Source organism: Aotus nancymaae, unplaced genomic scaffold, assembly GCF_030222135.1.
Source record: "Aotus nancymaae isolate 86718 unplaced genomic scaffold, 86718_ANA_hifiasm-v0.15.2.pri h1tg000049l, whole genome shotgun sequence".
Lineage (NCBI taxonomy): Eukaryota > Metazoa > Chordata > Mammalia > Primates > Aotidae > Aotus > Aotus nancymaae.
In genome coordinates, this window is record NW_026988463.1 from 17,010,943 (window position 1) to 17,029,026 (window position 18,084).

Sequence of the window (18,084 nt, forward strand, 5' to 3'; positions counted from 1 at the left end):
TTCAAGACCAGCCTGGCCAATATGACGAAACCCCATCTCTACTAAAAATACAAAAATTAGCTGGGCATGGTGGTACATGCCTGTAATCCCAGCTACTAGCAGGGGTTGAGGCAGGAAGATGGCTTGAACCTGGGAGGTGGAGGTTGCAGTGAGCCGAGTTAGTTCCACTGCACTCCAGCCTGGGTAACAGAGTGAGACTCTATCTCAAAATTAAAAAAAAAAAAAAAAAAAAAAGGATTCTGGTATTTGTTAAGGTGGTACTGCTTATTTGCTGTGAGTATTCTTGATTTTGATAGACATTATCCAAAAATTGCAGGATGACTTTGTTTAAAGTAAAAATGGATTTTCCAGCAGAGCTCTTGTAAAATAGTGGAACCCAGAATTCTCAAGTGTAAGCTGCTGGGATCAAATCCAGGCTTTCGGCAGCATCTGTGTGACTCGGACAGGTTACCAATCTTTCTGGTCATCAGCTTCTCCATCTCTATACTAATGATAGTGATAATGATAGTATCTACCTCTTAGGGTTATTACAGGGTAAATGAAATGATGTATGCATAGAAATTAAGCCCAGTGCCTGAAACATAGTAAGAACTTAACAAATGTCATTTATTGCTAGCATTCAACTGTTCAGGACCTCAGTCAAGTAATAGTCCCATAGGACAAAGTTAAGAATAAACCAAAGGAATGAAAACTGTCTGTATTTCCTGGCAAAAGGATTCTGAGTAATCATTTCCTATAATGTTATGATGGTATCTAAGTAACATATTCAGAAGGACCAGTATATCGGGCACACAGGGATGAAGGCTAATTCAGAGGCATGAAAGGTCCTGATGGTCACTGATTTCCTTGCTTGATGTCATGGTACAGCTAGCACACAGGGCTTGGCACCTAGTAGACCCTCTATAAATGATCTCTATTCGCTGTAGTTAATTCAGGTTCCTGGGATGCATTTGTAGACTTAGAGAAGGAGCATGTAGGCTGGGTACAGTGACTCATGCCTGTAATCCCAGCACTTTGGGAGGCCGAGGCAGGCGAATCAAGAGGCCAGGAGTTCGAGACTAGCCTGGCTAGTATGGTGAAACCCCGTCTCTACTAAAAAATACAAAAGTTAGCCAGGCATGGTGGTGGGTGCCTATAATCCCAGCTACTTGGGAGACTGAGGCAGAAAAATCACTTGAACCCAGGAGGCAGAGGTTGCAGTGAGCCGAGATTCTGCGGTTGCACTCCAGCTTGGATGAAAGAGTGAGGCTCCATCTCAAAAAGAAAAAAGAAAAGAGCATGTATTATTTAGGTTTTGAGTCTGTGAGTGTTTGTGATAACACTTTCTGATCTATCAGGGTCAGTGTTTAGAAAGTATATCAGTTACTGCCACAGTAATGCTGTATAACAAATGACTTCAAAACTCAACGGCTTGAAACAAGCATACATTTTCCGTGTGTTGGCAAGGGGTCGGTTGATCTAGGCCGGGCTTGGCTCTAGGCTACAGATTGTGTACAGGTCTGTTCCATGTGTCTGTTGTCCTCCTTGGACCAGCAGGATATTGGGGACAAGACATGATCTCTTGTGGTAATGGTAAAAACACAGTAGGCCACACTTCATCACTCAAGCATATTTCAAGTTCCTGTTTATGCCACAGCTGCTAACCTCCCATTGGGCAAAACAGTCAAATGGGCAAAGCCAAGCTGAAGGGATGGAGAAGCACACAGCAAAGAGCTGCAGAGTCACATGACCAGAGGGTGTGGCTGTAAGAGCTGTGACGAATGAGGGCCACCAATTCAGTGCACCTAGTCCCCCATTTGACTTCCCCAACTTAGCTATTGCAGTAGATGGTGTGAAAGGGCTTCCCTTGTTGAACGCGGTTCCATGGTTACTGGTACCTGCGTTAAGATTCTGAAAGCACTCTACTGTAGCATGCACGCACGTTGCAAATTCCCCTTTGGTCTCCAGGAGGCTTTCCTTTGATGGACAGGAATTTACTCTACTGTAAACCAAAGAGTCCCAGTTTAGACAGATACGATGGATTAGGCAGACAGCATCATTGACCTGGTTCCACTTCGTTAGCCTTTCCAATTAAGGAGGATGTTGCTGAAAGTGAGACCTCGCAGATATATAGTCATACCTTGAATCCTCTGGACTGGAAGCCTCTTCAGGGAGAGTCTTCCATTTCCACTGTGCGCAGAGGGAGGAGAGTGAAATAATCTTGGCAAGTGAATCCTAAGTATTGATGATGTGGCCACTTGTGAGGACTTTATCTTTTTCCGGGCTAGTTAATGAAGATGCTAAATAGATAGAATTTGTGCTTTTGCTTTCCAGAATCTTCTTAATCTTGGATCCCCAACTATGCACTGATAAGGTCTCTGATCTTGCAACATCAAATAGAGAGTTGATGCTTCACTGCATCTAGGGATGCAGTGAACTGTGTTGATTTTGTCAACACAGTTATCAGAGATATCCTGTGACTTCCCAAGGAAAGTCTTGTCCATAGGAGCTGCTTTTAGGGGTTCAGGATGGCATTCTCTCCTCTTCAACCTTGTGGAGATTCTAAGCAATGAAGCATAAGTCTCAGACAGTAGCCAAATGGGCTGTGAAGTACAGCTTAATTAATCTGGGCATGCACTCAACACCCCAGTGTGGTGCTTTGCTAGGACTTGGCTTGGAGATTGAGGCTAATTTTGAGGCTGAGATGCAGCTTATCTTATAATCAGAATCGAGGTGGTGAGATCTGAATGGACGGATAGACACAGACTGCTCTGACCTGAATAGCAGATGTTGCATGTATGCTCTCTCACCCACTAAGTAGCATGTACCAAGTCTGACTCACGCTGCCACCCACAGACCAGGAGGATGGTCTTGCTTCCCAAAGACAAAAATGGGTCCTGCCCCGTTGGCTTGCTTGACACAGGGAGACAGGAAGTACAGAGTAGACGCTTTCTGCATAGGCGTGACACAGTAGGGGTTTAGAATGCCTGATCAAAAAAAAAGTTGCTCCGTGAGTGTTGTATCTTTACCAATCCTACCTGCCACTTCTTTACCCCTGGGAAGGAAACAGTAAGGATTTGAAGAGCCAGGCTTAAAACAGCTTCTTCATGACTTCTCCAGGTTCCTTTATAGGTCAAGGCTGCAACGTGGGGGGAGGGGGAGAACATGTTCCCCTCAGTGTTTTCTGGAGTATGAGGAAGACTCAGTGCCTGGGGCAATGTGAGAATTAGAGTGGGATGTTCTCCTGGCAGTTTCCTTTCAGTTACACCGATGGAGAATTGCCGGGAGTTGGAGTGGGGGAATGAGGAAGTCTTCTTCCTAAAGGACAGAGCTGAGCAGAGCTCACCAAGTTTCTGAGATTGTGCCTCTTACACTCCTCAGAATTGGGCATCGTTATAAAGATATCATGGAACAGTCATCAAGACAGTGAATGGCAGCTCACCTCAAGGAGGGGTTTAGAATGTTCCAGTTTCCCTGCATTGCCTTCTTGTTCACAGTATGGGTCAGTGGGCTGGTGCTAATTTGCATGACTTCCTAAAAGCCTGTGGTAGAAATGCGAAGAGAAAGCAAAGCTTCAAACCTGGTCTGTACTTCAGGGCCCTAAAATCGTGCCCATTTTCCGTAGGAGGCATCTTCAGGTTGCATTTCCCAGAATTATAAATCCGAGATGGTTAAGTTCAGAGCTGACATGCTGTAGACAGAAATAGCCTTCATGGGCTGGCCTTGCTATTTTCTTTGGAAACCACCCACTGGACACTGCCACCTCCTCCCATCAGTCTTTCCCTCCTCCTGTACCCACCCGGTCTCTCCTCCAACCCAAAGAGTTCATGCTTAATGACCTGAGACAGTACCACCAAGCATTCCCAGTCAATCGGCTTTTGTAGAGAGTGAATGAATAGGACATTTCTCTGGCCTTCTCTATCCTAAAAACGACCTTCCCCAGCTCACTGGAATGTGCTACTCAAACCAGAAAGTAAGCTGTTCCCTCTCATTCCCTCCCTCATCCTTTCCAAGATCAGAAGTGAATAGATGGCCTTGGCCCTAGTTAGAACTCTATATTCTTTCAGGTTTGTTCCTACTCCGCTTACAGAGCCAAAGTCTCCTTCCTATAGAGGGTTTGGATGCACTTTGAGATATTTGGCAAGGGTGTGATGTTTCTTTTTTCTTTACACTTTGTTGTCTGTATGATCTCTACGTGGGTGTTTCCTCCACAGAAAACTTGAGCCTCCTTCATAATTTGGACATGAAAGGAAGTGTTGGGGTGGTGTGCAGACTGGGCCACGCTGCCCTGACGTCTCTGTAGAATGTAGAGAGGGTTGGGCTACCCTCCCTGTGGGGTGGCTTGAGTACTGAGGAGACAAAACTTTGTTTGAAAATGATACTGGGAGCTTGGCATGGTGGCTCATGCTTATAATCCCAGCGCTTTGGGAGGCTGAGGTAGGAGGATCAGTGAGGCCAAAGTGTTGGAGAACAGCCTGGGCAACATAGCGAGACCCCCATCTCTACAAAAGTAATAATAAAAAATAGACTGGCATGGTAGTGCATGCCATTGTCTTAGCTACGTGGGAGGCTGAGGTGGGAGGACCACTTGAGCCCTGGAGGTCAAATTTGTAGTGAGCTGTGATCACGCCACTGCGCTCCAGCATGGGCAACAGAGCAAGACCCTGTCCCTTTAAAAAAAAAGAAAAAGAAAAAATGATACTGGAATAGAAAGTTAACTTTTTTCCACTCCTCACTTGCATTTTCTCCTTTCTTCCCACAGGATCCACACCCGAGTCCGCTCATCACCCTGGAGACTCAGGTGAGTACCTTTCTGGTCTTTGCCACTTACCTCAGCCTTGATATTCTAGCTCTCAAGGGGACTTGTCCCATGGCTCCAAAAGGCTGGACAGGCCCGTAGCTGCCCCTTGTCACATTTGGATGTGTGTGTGCCTACACATGTGTGTCTACACACTGGCAGATTGTGTACACGTGTGCGATAGTGTGGGTGTGCATGTGCGCACATACTCACACCCAAGTGTCTGATGCCCCTCCCTCCTGTGGCAAGAGCCATAATCATTTGCTTTGTTTCTTTTGAGTTTTTCTCTGTCCTTTGCTCCTGCCCAACCATCATCAGGAGGTTCATGCAAAGGAGAGAGGAGACAGAGGGGAGCCATGAAGTGGGAAGATGTTCTTTTTTTATTTTTGAGACAGAGTTTCACTCTTGTTGGTCAGGCTGGAGCACAATGGCGGGATCTCAGCTCACCACAACCTCCGCCTCCTGGGTCGAAGCAATCGATTCTCCCGCTTCAGCCTCCCGAGTAGCTGGGATTACAGGCATGTGCCACTATGCCCATCTAATTTTGTATTTTTAGTAGAGACGTGGTTTCTCCATGTTGGTCAGGCTGGTCTGGAATTCCTGACCTTAGGTGATCCGCCCACTTGAGCCTCCCCAAGTGCTGGGGTTATAAGCGTGAGCCACTGTGCCTGGCCCAATGTTGCTCTTTGACGCCTGAATTTGGAGGACTTTTTCTCCTTGGCAGTGAGGGCAGCAGATGGAAGGAAGTCGCATACTTTCATCTACCTGCATGTTAGGTCATCCTGAGGAATCGTGATTGTGGGGTTTTTCCGTATGGGAAGGATGACGGCCAGTAGGTCTTACAAGGGACAGCACGGTCCTGACTCTCTGCTTTCTGCCTTCCTGGGAGATAGGACAGTGCAGCAACTGTGAGTGTAGGCCTTGGAGTTCAGCAGAGCCAGGTGGAATTCCACCTCTGTGTCTTCTAGCCCTGCAACGTTTGTGGGGCCACATAATGTCTAAGCCACTGTCCTACCATCTGAAACGTTACCCCAGTGATAGTGCCCACCTTGCAGGGTTGTGGTTGAGAATCACAGGACATGATGTTTATAAAGTCTGGGGTACGTGCCAAGTGCTTGCAAGTGGTAGCTTTTTAAACCAATAGAACTGTTACGTTTCCTGCTGGAAATGGATGTTTCTTATCTTTGGATTAATCATTTCTTTAGCTCTTTGGATTTATCTGACACTAAAGAGAGAAGACAGGATGGGCTTCATTCTGAGCCCCACAGTGAAGAGTTTACAAGTGTCAGACACAGTCAAACTTGTTTGAACCTTTCAAGGCTGAATGATGGCTTGCAAGTTTCAAGGGTTTCTGGAGTGCATTGGAAGAGACCACCTGCTCCCCTGGCCTTTGCCCCCTCCGCTTTGGGTCCTTGCCCTTTCCTTGGCATCTCTGCTTGGTTCTCCTAAGAGGAATGAGGAGACCCACCTTGCTTCCTCCTTGCTGGGGAAGGCCAGCAGATCAGGGTGTCCTTGTATTTTTCTGTCCTCTGGCCACACGTGCAGCCATATGGGCCATAGGGCTGACCAAGCAGTAGGGCTGGCAGGGAAGAATAGAAGGTGCAGCTTTGAGGAGGAAAAGGATTCAGTTTCCTCAGCCTGTTTGGCCGCCCCCATGGTTTGGTTTTTTCTGTACTTACCACCTTGACTATGCTTGCCTTATTTGAATTTCATCTGTCCTATAAAGTCACCTAAAAAATACATTTTTCCAGCTGGGTGCTGTGGCTCATGCCTGTAATCCCAGCACTTTGGGAGGCCGAGGCGAGTGGATCACTTGAGGTCAGGAGTTCAAGACCAGCCTGGCCAACATGGTAAAGCCTTGTCTCTACTAAAAATAAAAAAATTAGCCGAGTGTGGTGGCGGGCGCCTGTAGTCCTGGCTACTCAGGAGAATCACTTGAACCCAAGAGGCAGAGGTTGCAGTGAGCCAAGATCGTGCTACTGCACTCCAGCCTGGGTGACAGTGATAGTTCGTCTCAAAACAAAAAAAAAAATAAGTTTTTTCTTAACCCACTTTGCTTTCAGAAATAAGACTTATGTTAATCCAGTGGTTCTCAACCAGAAGGTGGTTTTGATTCCCAGTGGTTATTTGTAAACATTTGAAGACATTTGTTGGTGGTATCATCTGGTTGGGGGTTTCCTACTGGCATCCAGTAGGTAGAGACCTGATTTGCTGTTAAATATCCTATAACACACAGGCCAGCTCCTCACTGGAAAGAATTATCTGGTCCTGGGCCTGGCACAGTGGCTCAGGCCTGTAATCCCAGCACTTTGGGAGGCCCAGGTGGGTGGATCACTTGTTGCTAGGAGTTTGAGACCAGCCTAGCCAATATGGTGAAACCCCATTGCTACTAAAAAAAAAAAAAAAAAAAACTCAAAAAGTAGTGAGGTGTGGATGGTATGTGCCTGTTATCCCAGCTACTTGGGAGGCTGAGGCAGGAGTATCGCTTGAATCCAGAAGATAGAGGCTGCAGTGAGCCGAGATTGAGCCACTGCACTCCAGCCTGGGTGACGGAGTGAGACTCGGTCTCAAAAAAAAAAAAAAAAAATTATCCAGTCCTAAATACTAAAGCTGTTGAGATTGAGAAATGCTGTCTCAAGCAATAATATTGGTGGAATCACAAGTCTGAAGTGCTAGTTATATATTTTTTTGCCCAATATTAAAATACTAAACTGAAAATAATGTGCCTTTAGGCATCCTCTGATGTCACCTAAATACACACTTATCAGAGATGTGTGTGCTACACTTTGGGAAATGCTTCTCTTCCCAGTCTACCCCATGGATTAGGAGAGAAATTCCAGGGTGTGTTTTTAAAATGATGATCCTTCTCTTCCTCATCATCCTTGCCCAAAAGGAAAGCCTATTACACTTAGGAAAACCCACGGGCAAACATCTATGTCCCGAACTCTGGAAGTCACACGTCCTGGGAGTGGAACAACTGTATCCCTAGATGGTTCTGTGTTTGACCTTCCTGTACCCTTCACTCTGGACACCACCCCATCAGCCCTTCAAAACCCACATGGGAAAGAGCAGTCAGGGGCCAGTGGCTTTGGCCAGCACCTGAGGTTGCCAGCAGCCCCTTACACAGTGACCACTCTTAAAGTCCTGTCTGTTAGCCCAAGGGACCTGAGCCTCCATCTGCAGCCAGCAGTGGCACGAGGTAGGCCCTCAGCATTTGTGCCGTGCCATTGGGGAAAGGCTTCAATTTGTCTGCAAACAGGGCTCCATCAGTCTCATTTGGTTCCCTGTCTTTGGGGAGCCTGGGAATATTGTTGTCTTTCTCCGAGTTCTGATTTCCCATGTTAAAGAAATGTTGGAACCCAACCAAAGTGCAAATTTTTTTTGTGACTGTTGGCACAAGCCTGTGGCCTGATCTGACTTTGTGCTGGGCCTCAGCCCATTGTGGGGTGAATGATGGGATCCTGTTCAGCTGCCTGCAGGCCGGTCAGACAAGGGGGTCAGGTCCCTTTTTGGCAGGAAGTAGTGCCTCAAATGTTACCCATATGCCATGAGCAAGATGGCAGATGTGGCCGAGCTTGGAAGAATCAACTCTGCAGAGGTTAGGTGACAGATGTGCCCTGAGCCCTGGGTCACTTCCCACTCTCTTCCCCCAGTGCACTTGGCTTCTAAGGACTGCTTTGCCTGCTCCATCTCTGAGCCCAGCTGCCACAGGTGAGCCTCCCTGTTAGATTTCACTGAGAGCTGTGTCTTGCACGATGCATCAGCTGCTTTGCTTACCCAAGACCTGGCCTGCATTATTAGAACATGCAGAGGCCCTTTCCTTCACCCATCTCTCTCTCCCGCGTATGAATTGCAGCGGTCCTTGGCCATCGCTTGGTTAATCTGTCCCTGTGCAGCTGTTCTGAGTTGGGGGAGATGGATTGATTGGCTGCTGAGGACTCCTCTAATGCTCTTTGCCATTAGCACAGCAGAGCTTTGCATCTGTTGGCATCAGCAGGACTCTCTGCTTAACGGTCAGATTAATAGAATGAGGAAGCCGAGGAAGGTTTAAATCCCTGGTGTCGGCTTCTGCCTCAGCAGGCTGCCCCTGGGGAGGCACCAAGGAAGCCCTGACTTGCAGTGATGAATGCTCCTCTGGTCTCCACGTGGTGATCACCCAGGTGACCTAGAGATGAAAGAAAGAAACCACCGTGGCATGTGTGTACCTATGCAGCAATCCTGCAAGGTCTGCACATGTACCCCAGAACTTAAAGTACAATAAAAAAAAATTTAAACAAAACAATGAAAGAAAAAAAAAAGGTGTTCAGTGAGTGGTGCAGTGGCATTATCCTTATCCCTGTTCTTGCTAACATCTACCATTTGCCAAGAACTGACTTCTGCCATTTTATCTGCAAATGCCATAGTTACACAGCTGTTTGTATGATACCCGATTTTCGGATGAAGTACTTAAGGGTCAGAGAGGCTAAGTAACTTTTCCAAGGTCACACAGGAAGCAGTCAGCATTGATGGGCATTAGATTCAAAGTTTCATGACATCAGAGTCTTATCTTCTCAACTGCTTTCCTATTTTGCAAGAATATAAAGTTGCCTCGACTAGTAGAAAGATTTGCTAATGCTCAGGCAATGCTGGAGAAATGGGCTTGGCATATGCAATCTAACATCCATAGACAGATGGACAGATACAGTGCTTAGCACAACTATCGACAGATATACTTAGGTATATGGGTAGAGAGATGCATGATGGGTAGACACACAGAAAGATGTAGTGCTTTGCACAGTGAGTTATCTTTTGACAGTTTGGCAGAGGGCTTGGGGGTAAAAATGGCTTAAGCAATGGACCCAAACAAAAATGTATTTTAAAAGAGCAAAAGTGAAACACATCCCTGTGCATCAACAGTGTTTTGATAAATTTGAATACTTATTACTTGATTCTCTCGTTCTCATCCATCCCCAAGACAGTTGATCATTTCTGAATCCGCTCCCATTGGCAAAGTCTCTTGTCATTTAATATTAGCTTCTGTGGGTCCTCCTGCCCCCACTCCTCCAACCCTCAACAGGCTCTCTGTCGATTAGCTAATGGCCTCCACTTAAACCCTGAGATACGTTGGGAGTTGTAATAAAGGAGCCCTTTCGCAGTGTGAAGATTGGTCAATCTGGGTATTTGTGAAGTCGGCTGGAGTTAGAGGGGAGTAGGTCTTCGTTTATCCTGAGATCCCTCTCAGGACCTGAAGATCAAGGGCATCAGGAGGAAAACTCCCCGCTTCTTGATTTTTGAAACCAACCAGATACTTGCATTTCTTTGGGGGTAGAGGGAAGGGAATGACAGTCACATTATTTAAAGATGACGTTGGGCCATGAGGATTGTGAACAAAGCTCTTGTAGAAAATGAGTAGTGGCTGTGAATGGAAGTTAATACTTAAAAAATTTTATCTGTGTAAAGGCGTTCATCTGTTTCCTTATTCCATAAATTGCTATTGGGCCATGTGGAGGCCGGCCTTGTGCTAAATACCAAGGATACAGCAGAGAGGAAAACAGAAGGTTCCTTGCCCAGAAAACATCCATTCTAAGAGAGTCAGATGAAAAAGGTACAAATAGATAGTAAATGCATTGGCAACTTGAGATAGTAATAAGTGGATGGAAATAAGACAAGCATGTTTGTAAGAGAGTGACTGTCTGGGCTGGAGGTGGTTGTAAAATCTTTCAGGTAGGGGGATCGGAGCTGGAGAGATGAGGTTCCAGTTTCTGAGCCCAGGAGGTGAGATGTGCTAAAAAGCGTACAGTTAAGAGTTAACCTTGCAAGAAGACTGCAATGACAGAGTTCTGAATTTTTGGCATACTATGTCTGAGTTCCTATAAAAACAATGCCAGATTTCCTCAGATTCAATTAAGGCGTTCGCTCCTTCAGTGCTTTTGTGTCGTTATAATGTCAAGATGAATAAAAAATTACTTTATCAGGCAGGGGAGAAGAAAAGGACTAAGGAGGTAGGAGAGAAGGAGAAGGGCTTACATTCAGGGCCGTCCTGTCAAACTGGTATCTGATGTGAACATTCGGGGGGGCTGAAAGAACTTTTAGATCTTAACGACATTATGCTGAGCTGGGGGCTGATGTCTGAAATTTGGCTAATAGGTAATGAGCTGACTGATGTTCAGCTGAACTTAAACTTCAGTATAAACCAGTAGTTCTGAACCAGGTCAATTTTGACTGCCAAGGAGACATTTGGCCATGACTTGAGACTTGTTTTCCCTTTTTTTTTTTTTCTTTGAGACGGAGTCTCGCTCTGTCGCCAGGCTGGAGTGCAGTGGCACAATCTCGGCTCACTGCAACCTCCGACTCTTGGGTTCAAGCGATTCTCCTGCCTCAGCCTCCCAAGTAGCTGGGATTACAGGCACATGCCACCACGCCCAGCTAATTTTTGTATTTTTAGTAGAGATGGGGTTTTATCATGTTGACTAGGATAGTCTTGATCTCTTGACCTTAGGTGATCTACCCGCCTCAGCCTCCCAAAGTGCTGGGATTACAGGTGTGAGCCACTGTGCCCGGCCCTTTCCTTCTTTTTTTTTTGAGACAGAGTCTTGCTCTGCCATTCTGTTGCCCAGGCTGGAGTGCAGTGACTCTGTCTCGGCTCACTGCATCTTCAACCTCCTGGGCTTACACAATTCTCACACCTCAGCCTCCCAAGTAGGTAAGACTACAGGTGCATGCTAATTTTTGTATTTTTTGTAGAGGCAGGATTTCGCTCTGTTGCCCAGGCTGGTCTTGAACTTCTGGACTCAAGCAGTCCGCGTGCCTCAGCCTCTCAAAGTGCTGGAATTGCAGGTGTGAGCCACTGTACCTGGCCCAACATTTTTGACTGTCATAATTTTGGGGTGAAGGATACTACTGGCATCTTGTGGGTAGAGATCAGGGATGCTGCTAAACATCCTATAATGCATAGGAAAGCACCACCCCCCCGCCTCTAAAAAAGCCTCAAATGTCAATAGTAGCAAGGTCAGGGAAACCCTGGAGTTAACCCTGTTTGTTCTGAGGACAGTTTATTTAACAAAGACAGTTCCAGCCTTACAATTGCGATTTCCTTGTTTGTTCTTTTGTTTATGTTCAAACATCACCCTGTCTGGTTTAAGGTCCGACTTGAGCCAGCTGTAGGCTGAGGTGATGGCACATTCATCATCTTTTTTTTTTTTGAGATGGAGTCTTGCTCTGTCACCCAGGCTGGAGTGTAATGGCGCAGTCTCGGCTCACCACAACCTCTGCCTCCCAGGTTAAAGCAGTTCTCCTGCCTCAGTCTCCTGAGTAGTAGCTGGGATTACAGGCACATGCCACCACACCCAGCTGATTTTTGTATTTTTAGTAGAGATGGGGTTTCACCATGTTGGTCAGGCTGGTCTCGAACTCCTGACCTCGTGATCTGCCCATCTCGGCCTCCCAGAGTGCTGGGGTTATAGGTGTGAGCCACCGCGCCCAGCCGACACATTCATCTTCTAACGTGTCCAGGCCTGCACTGACAGTGACTGACTCTGGGTACACAGTGACCCACGAAACACAGGAACATGTGCATCCTGTATGTAAAAACCAGATCCTGTTGGATCATTATAGGAGAAGAAACCTCATCGGAAGAGAAGAAACGGTTTCCTGAGAGATTTATGGCTTAATAGTGCAGAGAATGTGCAGAGTTAAAAAAAAAATTTTTTTTTCTTAATCCAGCTACTTGGCTGGGGGTGGGAAAGGGGTTTGCCAAGGTTGCTGGACTGATGGGGGAAGATCTTTCAAATATCCTGATATTTAGGCCTGATTCTTCTTCCAGCGATAGACCACAGGCTGGTTTGTGCAAACTTTATTCTTGTGAAGCTCTTCCCCACTCCCGAGACTAAGGCAATTGCTGTCTCTGCTCTTCCAGCTCTGGGCTTCGATTAACCTTTTCCTCCACATAGAGTGGTTTTTGGAGTAATCAGGGAGCTTCTGAATGGCTCTTACCTGAGTCTTCAGCCCATTAATTCTTACGGTGCCCAGCATCTGTTGAGAGGATGGTGAGACTAAATTGCTTCTCAGCCCATCTATCTTCCCCCTCCCTCCTCATCAGCCTTCTTGTGGGAGAAGAACCTCTCTGGGGCAGAGAAGGCTAGTTTGGGGAGGGACCAGACGCTTTACCAAAATCTTTTCCGCTGGCTCTGATTTGCTGTGTCTCTAATTAGCCCTGGTGGGGCAGGGAGGTGAACAGTCAGACCACTGCCTGGGGAAAGACATGGCTCAGCGGACAGTCTGGACTTGGACCACGGAGTCATTCTCAGGGAGGATCTGCGGTCCCCTGACCACGGGATACTTTCTGGTCTGTATGACTCAGGGTGAATGATGTGATGCAACATTCTGCAAATAGCCAGCAAGTTTCCCAAAGTTGCAGCCGCATGCACCATTTCAAAAAATAGATCGTGTTGAGATCACCATTCTTCTGTCCTGGTTGGGAGTGGTGCATGTGTCGAGGCCTGTGTTGACAATGACTCTGGGTACACAGTGACCCAGGATACACAGGAGCGTGTGCATCATGTGTGTAAAAACTCAGTCCTGTTTGATCAGTATGAGAGAAGAAACACCAGAAGAGATGACTTCCTGAGAGATTGATGGCGTAATAGGGCAGAGAATGTGCAGAGCTGGCCATTCTCTTCACCCAAGACGTTGAATTTTGTAATTTAAGCCCTTAATTTAGAACACTTAAAATGATCGCTCTTGTCAATAATGATTGCATACTCTGAATAGATGTTTCATTGAGATGGGAACTGTGTATTGGATGCGTGTTCATAAATTTAGCACTTTTATCTAACATGAATGAAGCATTTATACTGTATGTGAGACACTCTTCTAAGTTCAATTCTTTACATGGGTTTGCTCCTTTGCATTTTACAACTGTCTCATATGGGAGGTATTACTGTCCTCCCCATTTTACAGATGAGAAACTGAGGCTCAACCAGGTTAAGTCATTTGCCCAACAGGTAGCAAAGGCAGCAAGATTTGAACCTAGCAGTTTAGCTTTCATTTATTGGGAAATAAACCTGGGAGATACTAACCTTAACCCCATTTTACAGAGGAGCATGCTGAAGCCAGAGAGACCAAGTTTCCTTTTAAAAGCTGTACAGTCAGTAAGTGATAGAACCTGAACTCTAGAGCCAGGTGACACATGAAAACACCGTCTCCTTCCCTGCTGTGTTGCTAAGATAGATATAGAGAGCAATAAGATACAGAAAGAGATGAGATAGAGATTCGATACAGACAGATTTGACACAAAGAATTGACATCGAGATTTGGTATCTATTGATACACAGCTTTGATATTTATTAGATATGGGTGTAGATTACATCTAGATTGCTATAGATCAGTCACTTGGCAATCCAAAGCACATGGGCTTGGAAACCTCCGTCCACGCAAAGTGGATTCTGGGATGAGTAGGTGAGGCCCCAGGCTGTGGCAGGGTTTGCCCTGCAGATGGTGAGCACAGCAGTGGCACCTCGAGGAGACAATGCTCACATTTCCCTTCCGGCACACGCACCTCCTCTCGGGGCACCCCCCCGCCCCGCACCGTTCGCTTCAAGCGCTGAGGCAGAAGCCCATGGTGCCGCTGCTGAGCGACAAGGCCATGTGGCTCGTTTTTACATTGACTTGCAAGCCGGAGGCTCAGCGAGGAGGCATCACTAACATTTGGCATAAACAGCACACCCACCAAGATCTTTGAAGCTGAGGCGATCTTCTCCATGGGGTTTTGTAGCAGGGCTGTGCTGACCCCGGTGCTTAAAAGAGAAGGTTTCCATGCTAGAATGTTCAGGCTGGGTTTTCAGGTTCTAGTTAATGGGATCATTCAATGAAGAAAATCGCTTTCACAAAAAGTAGCACGAGGGAGGTCCAGGTGTATGAGGGATGTAAAAATCCATAAACAAGATCCAAACTTGGGGAACGGGAGAGCTGGAGGGGTGATGGCAGGTTTTCTGTGTGCCTGGGATGTTGTTCAACACTTTATATGCATGATCGCATTTCTTCATAACAGCAGCCCTTTGGGGGGAAGGTGTGCTCATTCCCCTCCTTTGCAAGTGAAGGCACTGAGGCATGGAGAGGTCTTAGTACCTGATCCAAGACCACAGGGTTCCGGAGTGACATTGAGCGGGCCCACGCACAGGCCTTCCTTTTCTGCAGTGCTGGGTGTGACTCCCACACCTTAGGGCCTGTTGGATTCTGCCTTTATATTTGCCATGGAAGGAAACCAGGAACCCAGAGCATCTGAACACTTTGCCCAGTTGCTCAGCATCTTAGTAGCAAACCAGGATTCCTCTGCTGCTTAGGGACCATGGGAGGTGGAGTTTCAGCGCAGAAGATCCACAGCCCCGCACGTCCACTTTGTGCCTCCTCCTGCTGTCTCCGTGTTGGGCGTTAGCAAGATGTTGGGTGTCTTCTGACCCCCACCCCACCTCCCAGCCCCAGATCCACTCTCCACCCCTATCCTTTCTTTGGGCCTCCAGAGGCTGACCTTGATGGGCTTCATCAGCAAGGACTTCTCTTTGCTTTGGCCAAGGAGAGGAACTGGTAGGGGATAGGAGGTGGGAGGAGATGAGATGAGGGTTTTCATGGGTTGGCCACGTCCTCCTAACAGGGTCACAGCTGCTGTGGGGCTGCCCCCTCCCCTGAGGCTGCAGCTACTCTCTCCAGGGTCCAAGAACACCACCCGCTCCCCTTCAGGCCCTGGGGTGGTGACAGCTCCTGGCTGTGGTCAGCCCTGGTGCATAGCACTTCCCTTGTTAGTTTCCCTTATAAAGAATCTCGTTGTCAAGTCTCCTTGGTTTGGAGGGTAACATCTCTTTCCCTCAGGGACCCTGACCGGGCCCTCCCTCACTGGCTCAGCACTGCCAGTGGGATTTGGCATGGGGAGTCACTGTCATCTTGTGTCATGTTTTAATTAAAGTAGGGGATCTTCAAATGGAGGAGAGGTCCCAGAATGGAGACGAGGGGACAGTGAAGCTCTTGAAACTGAATGCCCAATTGTGGGTTGTGTGAGAGCTTTTTTTTTTTAGAGAGAAGATCATAGCTGTCATTCTATTTTTAAAAACTATCCCCTCAAACTGAGCCAAAAATAAACATTCTAAACACCCTCATGCTAAATTAAGCACCCAAGGAGCCACATGTGTGAGAAGAGATGCCCCAGGCAGGGGTCAGTTTGCTTGGAGAACTGTCCTTCATTCATGCTCTTCTGTCTGGCCCAAGGTGGTAAAGGCACTTTTCACTGGGGAGGGACTCAAGTCTAGGGCATTGTGGTGGGAGAGGCGGGGGACAGGCCTTCAGCTCCCTCCTACAGCCCCCAGGGCAGGCAGGCAGACAGAAGACAGGTTATTTCTGCCTGCAAGCAAGGCCTTCACAAATTCACCTTTTCTGGTTCTCGGTCACACCTCCAGGAAGTACTAACTGTCCCAGTATTTGAATCTGATTTCCCAGAAATGCCGCCACCTCTGGTTGGTGCCAGCCTACGTTGAATCCCAACGTAGCTGCTTCTCTAGACAAGGTGGTCCTGCAGGGGCGAGCGGCAGTGGGCCAGCTCCAGCTCCACCCTCAATGTGATGTTCCCTGCTGCCTTCAACTGCCTTTCTGAAAGAGAGCATCTTATTAATAATAATCCTGTTCTCATTTTCTTCTGGGAACTGTAGCTCATTTTTCCACTGAACAAAAAAGAACTGGGTGGAAAAATTGAAGTGAGTGGGGTGCAGGTGCCAGATGGGTGGGGTCGAGGACAGAAATGTAGTTTTACTGTCCTGAGAAGGAAAAACCCAGCCAGCTCAATGCTAGAAGAAGGAATGTCCAGCTATAAAAGGAGCTTTAAGAGAGTTCTTGGCCAGATGAACAGTCTCCACGTTCACTGGCCCTGTTAGAATTGGCCACCAGTTATGGGTGCAGGAGGTGACTTTCTCATTTCATAGCCCTGGACTCAAAGTTGTGCCATGAGCCTCCTCGTGGCCATCTCTGACCTGCACATGGGTTGCCTTTGGCCTCAGGAAGATTTTTTTAAATTTTATTTTTAGAGCGGGGAAGATTTTTGAAACCCTGGTAACTAAAACCACTCTGAGCCTCTGGATGTCAATGACTAGTGACCACAAGATGCCCCCCTTGGATGGGGCCTCGGGATGGAGTGACTTGTTCAGAGAAGTCCCCACCTGGCTTGCTGTGCTCATCCACCTCAGTGACAGTCCCCTGGGCATTGTTTGTCCCGTCCCCTGCACGGTCAGGTCTCTGGATCCTCCTAGGGTCTCACCTGCAAAGTGGACAAGGGCAGTCTGGACCTGGTCACTCCAAGGAGCCCCTTGGAGAGGTGCGAATGGGCCTCATGGGGGAAGGTCACAGTCTCCGCAGCAGACCCCCTGACTCATGACCGAGCTGCTGTGAGACCTTCCACACGTCAGCCGAGATCCCTGTGTCTCAGTTTCTTTAAAAACGGTCAGAGTAGGCCAGGCATGGTGGCTCACGCCTATAATCCCAACACTTTGGCGGCGGGAGGGTGAGGCAGGTGGATCACCCGAAGTCAGGTGCTTGAGACCAGCCTGGCCAACATAGCAAAGCCCCGTCTTTACTAAAAGTACTAAAATTAGCCAGGTGTGGTGGTAGGCACCTGTAATCCCAGCTACTTGGGAGGCTGCGGCAGGAAATGACTTGAACCAGAGAGATGGAGGTTGCAGTGAGCCGGGATCACACCACTGTACTCCACTGTGGGTGACAGAGCGAGGCTCGGTCTCAAAAAAAAAAAAGGTCGGAGTAACAGCAGTCGTCACCTCCTAGTCGGGTTGGGATGATCACATGGGTTAATGTGCATTAAGCAACACAACAGTGCCTGTCACCTAAGCACTTAGTATTGCTTTCATAGTCCTGGGTTCGAATCCCAACTTTTTCACTTGCTCAGATCGTCATCTTTGAGAAAGGCTTTTAGCTTCTGAGCTTCAGCTTCCCGACTGGTTAAAGCAGTCCTGAGAACTGCTAAGAGGATAAGCTGAAGACACCCTCCTGTCACTTGTGAATGCAAGCTGCGTCACCCTCTGCCTTTTCTCTCTTGCAGAAGAAGCAGGTTTGGTGAGCAGAGGCTCTCTAGCCTCCGTGCACTGCCTCCTGCATCACCGTACCACGGAGAGGGCAAAGACATTGGCATTCTCTGCAGGGATTTGCTTTGTGACCTCTCTGGAACACTCTTCCTGCTCTGTTTAGGTAGCTGGTTTCCTCTTTGCAAAGAGGGAAGCAGCGTGAGTTGAAATATCAGGATGTTTTTGGCAGTCAGGCTAGGTGCTTGTCTCATGATC

At 47.5% G+C, this 18,084-nt stretch overlaps 1 protein-coding gene across 2 annotated transcripts in view; it reads left to right on the top strand.

Moving 5' to 3' along the window:
- Positions 1 to 18,084, top strand: part of XYLT1 (xylosyltransferase 1) — a 375,146-nt gene that overhangs the window by 112,900 nt on the left and 244,162 nt on the right. For both annotated transcript variants that reach the window (XM_064362527.1, XM_064362528.1), the window contains exon 2: positions 4,742 to 4,780. In XM_064362527.1, the coding sequence (XP_064218597.1) occupies positions 4,742 to 4,780 (39 nt within the window). The remainder of the gene's footprint in view (positions 1 to 4,741; positions 4,781 to 18,084) is intronic.